Source organism: Scyliorhinus canicula, chromosome 18, assembly GCF_902713615.1.
Source record: "Scyliorhinus canicula chromosome 18, sScyCan1.1, whole genome shotgun sequence".
Lineage (NCBI taxonomy): Eukaryota > Metazoa > Chordata > Chondrichthyes > Carcharhiniformes > Scyliorhinidae > Scyliorhinus > Scyliorhinus canicula.
Window position 1 is genome coordinate 112131808 of NC_052163.1, and position 14320 is coordinate 112146127.

Sequence of the window (14320 nt, forward strand, 5' to 3'; positions counted from 1 at the left end):
GTGGACAGTGGTTAGCACTGTTGCTTTACAGCGCCAGGGTCCCGGGTCCAATTGCCAGTTTGGGTCACTGTCTGTGTGGAGCCTGTATGTTCTCCCTGTGTCTGCGTGGGTTTCCTCCGGGTTCCTCCCACAAGTCCCAAAAGGCGTGCTGTTAGGTAATTTGGACATCCTGAATTCTCCCTCCGTCTACCCGAACAGGCGCCGGAGAGTGTCGGCCAGCGGCTTTTCACACTAACTTCATTCTTTTTAAAAATAAATTTAGAGTAGCCAATTATTTTTCTTTTTCCAATTAAGGGGCAATTTAGTGGGGCCAATGCACCCAACCAGCACATCTTTGGTTTGTGGGGGTGAAACTCATGCAGACATGGGGAGGATGTGCAAACCCCACACGGACAGTAAACCAGGGCCGGGATCATAACCCGGGTCCTCAGCGCCAGTGCGGCACATGCCTCCAGTAACTTAATTGCAGAGTTAATGTAAGCCTACTTGTGACAATACAGCTTATTATTATTACTACCCCCGTGAGAGTCAGTGTGTGTGGAACCCGTACCCCAGTGAGAGTTGGTGTGTGTGGAACATGTACCCCAGTGAGAGTTGGTGTGTGTGGAACCCGTACCCCAGTGAGAGTCAGTGTGTGTGGAACCCGTACCCCAGTGAGAGTCAGTGTGTGTGGGACCCGTACCCCAGTGATTGTGTGTGTGGGTCCCCTACCCCAGTGAATCAGTGTGTGAGGAACCCGTACCCCAGTGAGAGTCAGTGTGTGTGGAACCCATACCCCAGTGAGAGTCAGTGTGTGTGGGTCCCCTACCCCAGTGAGAGTCAGTGTGTGAGGAACCCGTACCCCAGTGAGAGTCAGTGTGTGTGGGACCCATACCCCAGTGAGAGTCAGTGTGTGTGGAACCCGTACCCCAGTGAGAGTCAGTGTGTGTGGAACATGTACCCCAGTGAGAGTAAGTGTGTGTGGAACCCGTACCCCAGTGAGAGTCAGTGTGTGTGGAACATGTACCCCAGTGAGAGTCAGTGTGTGTGGAACCCGTACCCCAGTGAGAGTCAGTGTGTGTGGGACCCGTACCCCAGTGATTTTGTGTGTGGAACCCACACCCCAGTGAGAGTCAGTGTGTGTGTGTCCCCTACCCCAGTGAGAGTCAGTGTGTGAGGAACCCGTACCCCAGTGAGAGTCAGTGTGTGTGGGACCCGTACCCCAGTTAGAGTCAGTGTGTGTGGAACATGTACCCCAGTGAGAGTAAGTGTGTGTGGGACCTGTACCCCAGTGAGAGTCAGTGTGTGTGGAACATGTACCCCAGTGAGAGTCAGTGTGTGTGGAACCCGTACCCCTGTGAGAGTCAGTGTGTGTGGGACCCGTACCCCAGTGAGAGTCAGTGTGTGTGGAACATGTACCCCAGTGAGAGTCAGTGTGTGGGGATCCTGTACCCCAGTGAGAGTGCGTGTGTGTGGGACCCGTACCCCAGTGAGAGTCAGTGTGTGAGGAACCCGTACCCCAGTGAGAGTCAGTGTGTGTGGGACCCGTACCCCAGTTAGAGTCAGTGTGTGTGGAACATGTACCCCAGTGAGAGTAAGTGTGTGTGGGACCTGTACCCCAGTGAGAGTCAGTGTGTGTGGAACATGTACCCCAGTGAGAGTCAGTGTGTGTGGAACCCGTACCCCTGTGAGAGTCAGTGTGTGTGGGACCCGTACCCCAGTGAGAGTCAGTGTGTGTGGAACATGTACCCCAGTGAGAGTCAGTGTGTGTGGAACCCGTACCCCAGTGAGAGTCAGTGTGTGTGGAACATGTACCCCAGTGAGAGTCAGTGTGTGTGGAACCCGTACCCCTGTGAGAGTCAGTGTGTGTGGGACCCGTACCCCAGTGAGAGTCAGTGTGTGTGGAACATGTACCCCAGTGAGAGTCAGTGTGTGTGGAACCCGTACCCCAGTGAGAGTCAGTGTGTGGAACATGTACCCCAGTGAGAGTCAGTGTGTGGGGATCCTGTACCCCAGTGAGAGTGCGTGTGTGTGGGACCCGTACCCCAGTGAGAGTCAGTGTGTGTGGGACCCGTACCCCCGTGAGAGTCAGTGTGTGTGGAACCCATACCCCAGTGAGAGTCGGTGTCTATGTTAAGGATTCACAGACTTTTTTTTGACAAGGTTTATTTTCTTTTGGTTACAATTAAGAACTTTCAAAATTGATCATAATTTATATCTGCAACTGTGTACAATATTCACAATAATTACACTCCAAGGTCATCAGCAGGAAGCATTCAGCAAACCCCCACATCTCGACAAAATGCATGATGACCAGTCACCCCCTGTCACCCCACCCTCACCCCTGAACCCTCTATCTTTGTTTTTGTTGTTAGGGAATGTGGTTGTCAGGAAGTGGAGATTGTCTGTCTCGTTTCTTGTGTATTTCGGAGTGTCTCGTCAGGAGAGAACTGAGCTTGGTGCACAGCCACCCACCGTTTAACAGGTTTTCACTCAAGGCCCAGACCTGAAGAACAATCCCTTGGGTAAGTTACTGGTTTCGACCAGTGCTCAGGGAACTGTCCTGAATGATAGTTAGTGTGCACAGGGAGGATGTAGGTACATGTTTTAATACTTTTGCTCTTCAACTGACTGCTTTAAAAAGTATATATTTTTTGTGCTGTGGATATCAATGGTAGGCCAGCATTCATCACCTATTCTCTAGTTTCCCCTCCGGTCAATGGAGGACTGTCTTCTAGAACCATTATTGTCCGTGTGCTGATTCCAGGATGTGGGAAGAGAGAGAGTTCCTGGGTTTGATTCTGTTCGTGCGGCTCTTGTCCCACTTCTCACACAGTCTGTGGATCTCCGGAGCTAACAGCACAGGAACTATCATTCCTCTTCGAAGGTGAGATTGCCTCAGTCTGCCTCTTAGTCAATAACCTATCAATCCTGGATAGATAATCATTCAGCTCCTTTTAAAATATATATATATATATGAACAAATCGCCGTTTCACTTGAAGTCAATTACACTATCCCATTTACAATTACACCGTGGAGTGTTGGGGTTGGGCTGAAGTCCCCTTTTCACTTCTCTCTCCACTCTCTGCAGAACGTCCAGCACATTCCACGCTGTAGTGACTGGTATTAAATGTAATGGGTGCTGGATAGCCTCGATTCCCAGATTTATTCCTCGTGGGTAGGTGCAGTGGGGAGAGGTGCCGCCAATTCCTACATCGGCTGCAATTGAGTGGCGTGGTCAGCTATCTCCGTCAACAGGGGTCAGGTTCCTTGGACATGGCTCCATATTGACAGCAACTCCCATTCCACTGCATCCAGTGGGCATGGAGGTCACCTCCATCCATTCATCTTTCTCTGGATCGTAACATTCCACACTGTCGACGAAACCTTTCTGATTATAACCACCTACACAATGGACGGAGGAAGTCATTGTTAATGTTTCAAAGCTAAATTTGACACAGATCCAATGGCTTGCTTGGCAAAAACACTAACCAGTTTGATCCTGAGGCACATAGTCAGTGGTGGTTATATTACCAGTAGACAAGTGATGCTTCAGCCTATTGGGTCTGTGCAACTCTCCCAAACTAATCCCAATTCTCTCCCCATAACTCTATCAATCCCAAATTAATCCCACTTCCCAACACTCTCCCCATAGCCCTGTATCAATCCCAAACTAATCCCACTGCTCCACTCTCTCCCCATAGCCCTGTATCAATCCCAAACTAATCCCACTGGCCCAACTCTCTCCCCATAGCCCTGTCTCAATCCCAAACTAATCCCACTGTCCCGCTCTCTCCCATAGCCCTGTATCAATCCCAAACTAATCCCACTGGCCCAACTCTCTCCCCATAGCCCTGTCTCAATCCCAAACTAATCCCACTGTCCCGCTCTCTCCCATAGCCCTGTATCAATCCCAAACTAATCCCACTGCTCCACTCTCTCCCCATATCCCTGTATCAATCCCAAACTAATCCCACTGGCCCAACTCTCTCCCCATAGCCCTGTCTCAATCCCAAACTAATCCCACTGGCCCAACTCTCCCCATAGCCCTGTATCAATCCCAAACTAATCCCACTGCTCCACTCTCTCCCCATAGACCTGTATCACTCCCAAACTAATCCCACTGGCCCAACTCTCTCCCCATAGCCCTGTATCACTCCCAAACTAATCCTACTGGTCCAACTCTCCCCATAGTCTTGTATCAATCGGCACATAGCACAGTGGTTAGCACTGTTGCGTCACAGCACCATGGACTGGGGTTCAATTCTTGGTTTGGGTTACTGTCTGTGCGGAGTCTGCACGTTCACCCTGTGTCCGCGTGGGTTTCCTCCGGGTGCTCCGGTTTCCTCCTACAAGTCCCGAGAGACGTGCTTGTTAGGTGATTGGACATTCTGAATTCTCCCTCAGTGTATCTGAACAGGCGCCGGAATGTGACGACTAAGGAATTTTCACAGTAACATCATTGCAGTGTTAATGTTAGCCTACTTGTGACACTAATAAAGATTATTATGTCAATCCCAAACTAATGCCACTGCCCCAACTCTCTCCCCAAAGTCCTGTACCAATCGCAAACTAATCCCTCTGCTCCACTCTCTCCCTGTTTCAATCCCAAACTAATCCCTCTGCTCCACTCTCTCCCTGTTTCAATCCCAAACTAATCCCTCTGCTCCACTCTCTCCCTGTTTCAATCCCAAACTAATCCCTCTGCTCCACTCTCTCCCTGTTTCAATCCCAAACTAATCCCTCTGCTCCACTCTCTCCCTGTTTCAATCCCAAACTAATCCCTCTGCTCCACTCTCTCCCTGTTTCAATCCCAAACTAATCCCTCTGCTCCATTCTCTCCCTGTTTCAATCCCAAACTAATCCCTCTGCTCCACTCTCTCCCTGTTTCAATCCCAAACTAATCCCTCTGCTCCACACTCTCCATTTCAATCCCAAACTAATCCCACTGCTCCAACTCTCTCCCCATATCAATCCCAAAATAAACCCACTGTCCCCTATAGTCGTGTATTAGTCCCAAACTCATCCCTCTGACCCCGTGGGCAGCACGTTGGCGCAGTGGTTAGCACTGTTGCCTTATGCCACCGAGGATCTGGGTTCGATCCCGACCCCGGGTCACTGTCCGTGTGGAGTTTGCACATTCTCCTCGTGTCTGCGTGAGTTTCCGCCGGGTGCTCAGGTTTCCTCTTACAGTCCAAAGATGTGCAGGTTAGGTGGATTGGCCACGCTAAATTGCCCCTCAGTGTCCAAAAGGTTAGGTGGGGTTACAGAGGATTGGGTGGTCTTTCGCAGGGTCGGTGCAAACTCGAGGGCCGAATGGCCTCCTTCTCCACTGTAGGGATACTCTCTGATTCTGAGCCTCTCTCCATAGCGCTATATTAATGCCGAACTGAACCCACAATTCTGCTCTCTCCCCTTAGCCCTGCATTAATCCCAAAACGAAACCCCCAGTCCCCCACTCTCCCAATATTTCTAGATCTTCTTCTGCCTCATCTTTCATCTACTCTAAATATAAAATGGTATCTGCAACAACCACTCCATGATGCAAAGCATCTGCGTAAAGACATTTGTCCTAAAATCCCACTTAAATCAGTTTCAATTTTAAACTGAAGTTTCTTTATAACCAAGCCAAGGCTTTAAAATGTGACAGGTATTGAAATTTTGTATTAATCTCCTTTCATCTTTCTCTGACCATTGAAAACACTCTCAGTATCTGAAGTCTCTCCTCACATCTATATCACCAATTAGTATACTTTATACTCCAACTGTGCTGAATGCTTTTTGAACATTTATCAGTCCTTCTTAATATTTACTGTTGTACCATTTCTGTATTTACCTCCTTGTGATCCCACTCCTGGAGAATTCTATCAATGACCCTCGTCTACATCTCTATTTTTCCTTTTAACCTCACATTTATTTTCTTTTTTGAAAAAAAAACATTATTAAACATTTTTTCCAATTAAGGGGCACTGCAGCCTGGTCAATCCTCCTGCACAGCACATCTTTTAGGGTTGTGGGGTGAGACCCACACAAATACGGGGAGAATGTGCAAACTCCTCATGGACAGTGACTTGGGGCCGGGATTTGAACCCGGGTCCCCAGCGACGTGAAGTAGCAGTGCTAACCACTGTTCCAGCACGCCACTCTCCTCACATTTATTTTCATTAAATCACATCTCAGATTCCACCCTTGGTCTCTGCTGATTTTACATATACCAAAGATGTTGGCCTAACTTAGATTGTTACAATGTTCTGAGATCTCTGTTCTCCTCCGATTCCGGTCTCTTGTGCAACCCCCCCCAACCCACTCACCCCGCACCTTTGATCACCTGATCCAATGAGGCCTCCGTTCCAATGAAAGGTCAGCAACCTGGATCTCATGATTATACATTCATGCAGTTAGGGTGATATCGGGGTTCAGGTGATTTTGGGGTAGGGGTGATAGCGGGGTACAGATAACACTGCGTACGGGTGATATTGTGGTAGGGGTTGATATTGTGGTAGGGGGTGATATTGAGCTATGGATGGTTACGGTAGGGTCGATATTGAGTTAGGGATGGTTACGGTAGGGGGTGATATTGAGCTAGGGATGATTGCGGTAGGGGGTGATATTGAGCTCGGGATGGTTACGGTAGGGGGTGATATTGAGCTAGGCATGATTACGGTAGGGGGTGATATTGAGCTAGGGATATTAGCGGTAGGGGGTGATATTGAGCGAGGGATGATTGCGGTAGGGGTGATATTGAGCTAGGATGGTTACAGTAGGGGTCGATATTGAGCTAGGCATGATTACGGTAGGGGGTGATATTGAGCTAGGGATATTAGCGGTAGGGGGTGATATTGAGCGAGGGATGATTGCGGTAGGGGTGATATTGAGCGAGGGATGATTGCAATATGGGTGATATTGAGTTAGGGATGATTGCGGTAGGGGGTGATATTGAGCTAGGGATGATTACGGTAGGGTCGATATTGAGCGAGGGATGATTGCAGTTGGGGGTGATATTGAGCGAGGGATGATTGCGGTAGGGGGTGACATTGAGCTAGGGATGATTGCGGTAGGGGGTGATATTGAGCGAGGGATGATTGCAGTAGGGGGTGATATTGAGCGAGGGATGGTTACGGTAGGGGGCGATCTTGAGCGAGGGATGGTTACGGTAGGGTCGATATTGAGCTAGGGATGGTTACGGTAGGGGGTGATATTGAGCGAGGGATGATTGCGGTAGGGGGTGATATTGAGCGAGGGATGATTGCGGTAGGGGGTGATATTGAGCGAGGGATGATTGCGGTAGGGGGTGATATTGAGCGAGGGATGATTGCGGTAGGGGTGATATTGAGCGAGGGATGATTGCAATATGGGTGATATTGAGTTAGGGATGATTGCGGTAGGGGGTGATATTGAGCTAGGGATGATTACGGTAGGGGTCGATATTGAGCTAGGCATGATTACGGTAGGGGGTGATATTGAGCTAGGGATATTAGCGGTAGGGGGTGATATTGAGCGAGGGATGATTGCGGTAGGGGTGATATTGAGCGAGGGATGATTGCGGTAGGGGGGTGATATTGAGCGAGGGATGGTTACGGTAGGGGGTGATATTGAGCGAGGGATGATTGCGGTAGGGGGTGATATTGAGCGAGGGATGATTGCGGTAGGGGGTGATATTGAGCGAGGGATGATTGCGGTAGGGGGTGATATTGAGCGAGGGATGATTGCGGTAGGGGTGATATTGAGCGAGGGATGATTGCAATATGGGTGATATTGAGTTAGGGATGATTGCGGTAGGGAGTGATATTGAGCTAGGGATGATTACGGTAGGGTCGGTATTGAGCGAGGGATGATTGCAGTTTGGGGTGATATTGAGCGAGGGATGATTGCGGTAGGGGGTGACATTGAGCTAGGGATGATTGCGGTAGGGGTCGATATTGAGCTAGGCATGATTACGGTAGGGGGTGATATTGAGCTAGGGATATTAGCGGTAGGGGGTGATATTGAGCGAGGGATGATTGCGGTAGGGGGTGACATTGAGCTAGGGATGATTGCGGTAGGGGGTGATATTGAGCGAGGGATGATTGCGGTAGGGGGTGATATTGAGCGAGGGATGGTTACGGTAGGGGGTGATATTGAGCGAGGGATGATTGCGGTAGGGGTGATATTGAGCGAGGGATGATTGCGGTAGGGGGTGATATTGAGCGAGGGATGATTGCGGTAGGGGGTGATATTGAGCGAGGGATGATTGCGGTAGGGGTGATATTGAGCGAGGGATGATTGCAATATGGGTGATATTGAGTTAGGGATGATTGCGGTAGGGGGTGATATTGAGCTAGGGATGATTACGGTAGGGTCGATATTGAGCGAGGGATGATTGCAATATGGGTGATATTGAGTTAGGGATGATTGCGGTAGGGGGTGATATTGAGCTGGGGATGATTACGGTAGGGTCGATATTGAGCTAGGCATGATTACGGTAGGGGGTGATATTGAGCGAGGGATGATTGCGGTAGGGGGTGATATTGAGCGAGGGATGATTGCGGTAGGGGTGATATTGAGCGAGGGATGATTGCAATATGGGTGATATTGAGTTAGGGATGATTGCGGTAGGGGGTGATATTGAGCTAGGGATGATTACGGTAGGGTCGATATTGAGCGAGGGATGATTGCAGTTTGGGGTGATATTGAGCGAGGGATGATTGCGGTAGGGGGTGACATTGAGCTAGGGATGATTGCGGTAGGGGGTGATATTGAGCGAGGGATGATTGCGGTAGGGGGTGATATTGAGCGAGGGATGGTTAAGGTAGGGGGCGATCTTGAGCGAGGGATGGTTACGGTAGGGTCGATATTGAGCTAGGGATGGTTACGGTAGGGGGTGATATTGTGCGAGGGATGATTGCGGTAGGTGGTGATATTGAGCGAGGGATGATTGTGGTAGGGGGTGATATTGAGCGAGGGATGATTGCGGTAGGGGGTGATATTGAGTGAGAGATGATTGCAGTCGGGGGTGATATTGAGCTAGGGATGATTACGGTAGGGGTGATATTGAGCTAGGGATGATTACGTTAGGGGTGATATTGAGCGAGGGATGATTACGTTAGGGGTGATATTGAGCGAGGGATGATTACGGTAGGGGGTGATAGTGAGCGAGGGATGATTACGGTAGGGGTGATATTGAGCGAGGGATGATTACGGTAGGGGTGATATTGAGCGAGGGATGATTGCGGTAGGGGGTGATATTGAGCTAGGGATGATTGCAGTAGGGAGTGCTATTGAGCTAGGGATGATTGCGGTAGGGGGCGATATTGAGCTAGGGATGGTTACGGTAGGGGGTGATATTGAGCTATGGATGGTTACGGTAGGGGGTGATATTGAGCGAGGAATGATTGCAGTTGGGGGTGATATTGAGCGAGGGATGATTGCAATTGGGGGCGATATTGAGCAAGGGATGGTTACGGTAGGGGTGATATTGAGCGAGGGATGATTGCAGTTGGGGGCGATATTGAGCGAGGGATGATTGCAGTTGGGGGCGATATTGAGCGAGGGATGATTGCAGTTGGGGGCGATATTGAGCGAGGGATGGTTACGGTAGGGGGCGATATTGAGCTAAGGATGGTTACGGTAGGGGGCGATATTGAGCTAGGGATGATTGCGGTAGGGGGTGATATTGAGCGAGGGATGATTGCGGTAGGGGGTGATATTGAGCGAGAGATGATTATGGTAGGGGGTGATATTGAACGAGGGATGATTGCGGTCGGGGGTGATATTGAGCGAGGGATGATTACGGTAGGGGGTGATATTGAGCGAGGGATGATTGCGGTAGGGGGTGATATTGAGCGAGGGATGATTGCGGTAGGGGGTGATATTGAGCTAGGGATGATTGCGGTAGGGGCTGATATTGAGCGAGGGATGATTGCAATATGGGCGATATTGAGTGAGGGATGATTGCAATCGGGGGTGATATTGAGCGAGGGATGATTGCGGTAGGGGATGATATTGAGCGAGGGATGATTGCGGTAGGGGGTGATATTGAGCGAGGGATGATTGCGGTAGGGGGTGATATTGAGCTAGGGATGATTGCGGTAGGGGCTGATATTGAGCGAGGGATGATTGCAATATGGGCGATATTGAGCGAGGGATGATTGCAATCGGGGGTGATATTGAGCGAGGGATGATTGCGGTAATGGGTGATACTGAGCTAGGGATGATTACGGTAGGGGGTGATATTGAGCGAGGGATGATTGCAGTAGGGGTGATATTGAGCGAGGGATGATTACGGTAGGGGGTGATATTGAGCGAGGGATGATTGCGGTAGGGGGTGATATTGAGCGAGGGATGATTACGGTAGGGGGTGATATTGAGCTGGGGATGATTGCAGTAGGGGTGATATTGAGCTATGGATAGTTACGGTAGGGGGCGATATTGAGCTAGGGGTGATTACGGTAGGGGGCAATATTGAGCTAGGGGTGATTACGGTAGGGGGTGATATTGAGCGAGGGATGATTGCAGTAGGGTTGATATTGAGCTATGGATGGTTACAGTAGGGGGCGATATTGAGCTAGGGATGATTGCGGTAGGGGGTGATATTGAGTTAGCGATGATTGCGGTAGGGGGTGATATTGAGCTATGGATGGTTACGGTAGGGTCGATATTGAGCGAGGGATGATTGCAGTTTGGGGTGATATTGAGCGAGGGATGATTGCGGTAGGGGGTGATATTGAGCTCGGGCTGATTGCGGTAGGGGGTGATATTGAGTGAGGGATGATTGCGGTAGGGGGTGATATTGAGCTGGGGATGATTGCAGTCGGGGGTGATATTGAGCGAGGGATGATTGTGGTAGGGGGTGATATTGAGCGAGGGATGATTACGGTAGGGGGTGATATTGAGCTCGGGCTGATTGCGGTAGGGGGTGATATTGAGTGAGGGATGATTGCGGTAGGGGGTGATATTGAGCTCGGGCTGATTGCGGTAGGGGGTGATATTGAGTGAGGGATGATTGCGGTAGGGGGTGATATTGAGTTAGCGATGATTGCGGTAGGGGGTGATATTGAGCTATGGATGGTTACGGTAGGGTCGATATTGAGCGAGGGATGATTGCAGTTTGGGGTGATATTGAGCGAGGGATGATTGCGGTAGGGGGTGATATTGAGCTCGGGCTGATTGCGGTAGGGGGTGATATTGAGTGAGGGATGATTGCGGTAGGGGGTGATATTGAGCTGGGGATGATTGCAGTCGGGGGTGATATTGAGCGAGGGATGATTGTGGTAGGGGGTGATATTGAGCGAGGGATGATTACGGTAGGGGGTGATATTGAGCTCGGGATGATTATAGTCGGGGGTGATATTGAGCGAGGGATGATTGTGGTGAGGGTGATATTGAGCTAGGGATGATTATGGTAGGGGTGATATTGAGCTAGGGGGACGGCACATGGCACAGTGGTTAGCATTGCTGACTATGACGCTGGGGGCTCGGATTCGAATCCCAGCCCTGGGTCACTGTCCGTGTGGAGTTTGCACATTCTCCCCGTGTCTGCGTGGGTTTCACCCCCACAACCCAAAGATGTGCAGGTTCGGTGGATTGGCTACACTAAACTGCCCCTTAATTGGAAAAAAGGAGAAATAATTGGGTACTCTAAATTTATGAAAAAAGGAGATATTGAGCTCGTGATGATTACGGTAGGGGTTGATATTGAGCTATGGATGATTGCGTTGGGGTTGATATTGAGCTAGGGATGATTAAGGTGGGGCAATATTGATTTAGGGATGATTGCGGAGGGCGGCCTGTGGCGCAGTGGTTAGCACTGGGACTGCGGGGCTGAGGACCCGGGTTCGAATCCCGGCTCTGGGTCACTGTCTGAGTGGAGTTTGCACATTCTCCCCGTGCCTGCGTGGGTTTCACCCCCACAACCCAAAAATGCAGGTTAGGTGGATTGGTCACGCTAAATTGCCCCTTAATAGGAAAAAATGAATTGGGTATTCCAAATTTAAAAAAAAAAGGATGATTATGTTGGGGTCGATATTGAGTTAGGGATGATTGTGGTAGGGGTTGATATTGAGTTAGGGATGATTGCGTTGGTGTTGATATATTTTTTAAAAAAATTTAGAGTACCCAATTCATTTTTTCCAATTAAGGGGCAATTTAGTGTGGCTAGTCCACCTACCCTGCACATCTTTGGGTTGTGGGGGTGAAACCCACGCAAACACGAGGAGAATGTGCAAACTCCACATGGACAGTGACCCAGAGGCGGGATCGAACCTGGGACCTCGGCACCATGAGGCAGCAGGGCTAATCCACTGCGCCACTGTGCTGCCCTGCATTGGGGTTGATGCTGAGCGAGGGATGATTACAGTCGGGAGTTATATTGAACTCGGGATGATTGCGGTAAGGGTTGATATCGGAGTTGGGGTGTATCAATTTTTGAATGAAGTGCAACTCGGAACTGACTAGGATTGCATGTGTAATCTTCCTGTGCTATATTTGGCAGTGTCTTTTCTAATAGAGGGACAGGGAGATACGAACATACCATCCAATGCACATTAAAGTGACCCTTACCCAGTACATAGACTTTGCCCCGATAGGCAGCTACTCCCATTGCACTCCGACTGTGTTTCATACTGGCAACGCTTTCCCATTTATCGGCGTCTATGCTGTACCGCTCAACCGATGCAAACTGTTCCCTTCCATCGTAACCCCCAGCAACGTAGATATAATTGTTCAATGCAACAACACCTGAGGAGAGATCAACATGGGCCAAGCCATCAGAGAAAGAGAGAGAGAAAGAGAGAGAGAGAGAGTGAGATGGTATCTAAGCAAAATCAACTTATCCTCAGTCTCGGCAGCCTTTTTGGGAGCGAGTTCCAGATTGCCATTAGGCAGAGTTCTACCTTCCCCTGCCAGCCGGTCTGTAGGCCAGTGGTGGTTGCAAAGTTCTTTAGATGGGCTTTCTCCTGGGTTCCTGCCCACTCGGACCCCAGGTGGGTGGGGCTGTAATGGGGGGGGGGGGGGGGGGGGGGGGGGGGGGGGGGGGGGGGGGGGGCAGGGTGGATTTTATCATCAACAACCTTTCAACATTGGGCGCACCTCCCAAGAGGTCTGCCTCCTAGGGTTTGTCCCTCCAACCCACTCTGCAAACATCAACACCCCCACCCTCCTGGCCTCACTCTCGGGATTTAGCCTCTGGGCACTGCTTGCAATCCCAGTCCTGTCCACTGCTGCGTCTGGTGCTGCGGGGACTACAGAGCTGCCAACCAATCAGATTGACTGGCAGCTTGGGCAGCATGGTGGCGCAGTGGTTAACATTGCAGCCTCACGGCGCCAAGGTCCAAGGTCCCAAGATGTGCAGAGTGGGTGGATTGGCCTCGCTAAATTGCCCCTTAATTGGCAAAAATGAATTGGGTACTCCAAATTTTAAAAAAACTTTCTGAGGAGGGACTTCCTGACTGAGGGATGGTAGTTCCGCCTCCAGTCAACTAGTGCTTGTAGGAATGTTAAATGGCTGGGGGAGGGAACCCCCTCGATCAGATCTTTTCAACACAAGCCTTGGCTGTGCAACCCGTCCTCATAACTTAACCCTTTTAGCTCTGGTGTCATTGTGGTGAATCTGCGCTGCACGCCCTCCCAGACCTACAGCTCCTTCCTGAGGTGCAGGGCCCAGAACTGAACCCTATTGATCCAAATGGGGTCTATAGCATAACTTCCAGCTGTCTGCATTCCAGTCACCTTCTGACGAAGGCCAATATTCCATTAACCTTTCTGACTGATTTTTAAACATGTCAAAATTTCAGCTTCCACATGAAAGGTGGATGGGGTTAATTAGAGGGCATGGTGCAAAGACATCGGATAGAAGTTGCTTCTTCATTCCTCCAAACACTCACGGGAAACCTCACCTGCTCCACTGCGAGGGGATCCCATGTGAGTGATGGAGTCCCACTCATCCTTCTCAGGGCGGTAACACTCCACACTGTTCAAACGGCTCTTTCCATCGAAACCACCAATTACGTACAAGAGTCCATTCCACGCCGTTACCCCAGCGCCAATACGAGGAACTTTCATTGGTGCTATGACTGTCCACTGGTCCGTTTCTGGGTCATATCTATGAACGGGACAGCGATGGAATGTAAACACACTACCAGGGGCTTCACATCTCTAACCTTTACCAATGTCCCCCACAGCCTCAATTTCCCACACTGCCCAACCTCCCCCCACATTAATTATCCTCTTCCCTCTCCTGAATGTCCTGCCCGTTAATGGAGTTTGATTTCTGGAGAGGAAGCAGAGGCCTGAGCGACACTTGTCAGTGTCTTCATTCTCTGAGCAGCGAGGGCTAGTCAACTGCAGAGGCATCATGATGCTTGC

At 50.1% G+C, this 14320-nt stretch overlaps 1 protein-coding gene across 2 annotated transcripts in view; it reads right to left on the reverse strand.

Moving 5' to 3' along the window:
• Nucleotides 1-2128: 2128 nt before the first annotated feature.
• keap1a (kelch-like ECH-associated protein 1a) overlaps nucleotides 2129-14320 on the reverse strand; it is a 31065-nt gene continuing 18873 nt past the window's right edge. For both annotated transcript variants that reach the window (XM_038777804.1, XM_038777803.1), the window contains exons 4-6: nucleotides 13852-14057; nucleotides 12518-12694; nucleotides 2129-3385 (exon numbers count right to left, since the gene is read on the reverse strand). In XM_038777804.1, the coding sequence (XP_038633732.1) occupies nucleotides 3219-3385; nucleotides 12518-12694; nucleotides 13852-14057 (550 nt within the window). In that variant the 3' untranslated portion in view covers nucleotides 2129-3218. The remainder of the gene's footprint in view (nucleotides 3386-12517; nucleotides 12695-13851; nucleotides 14058-14320) is intronic.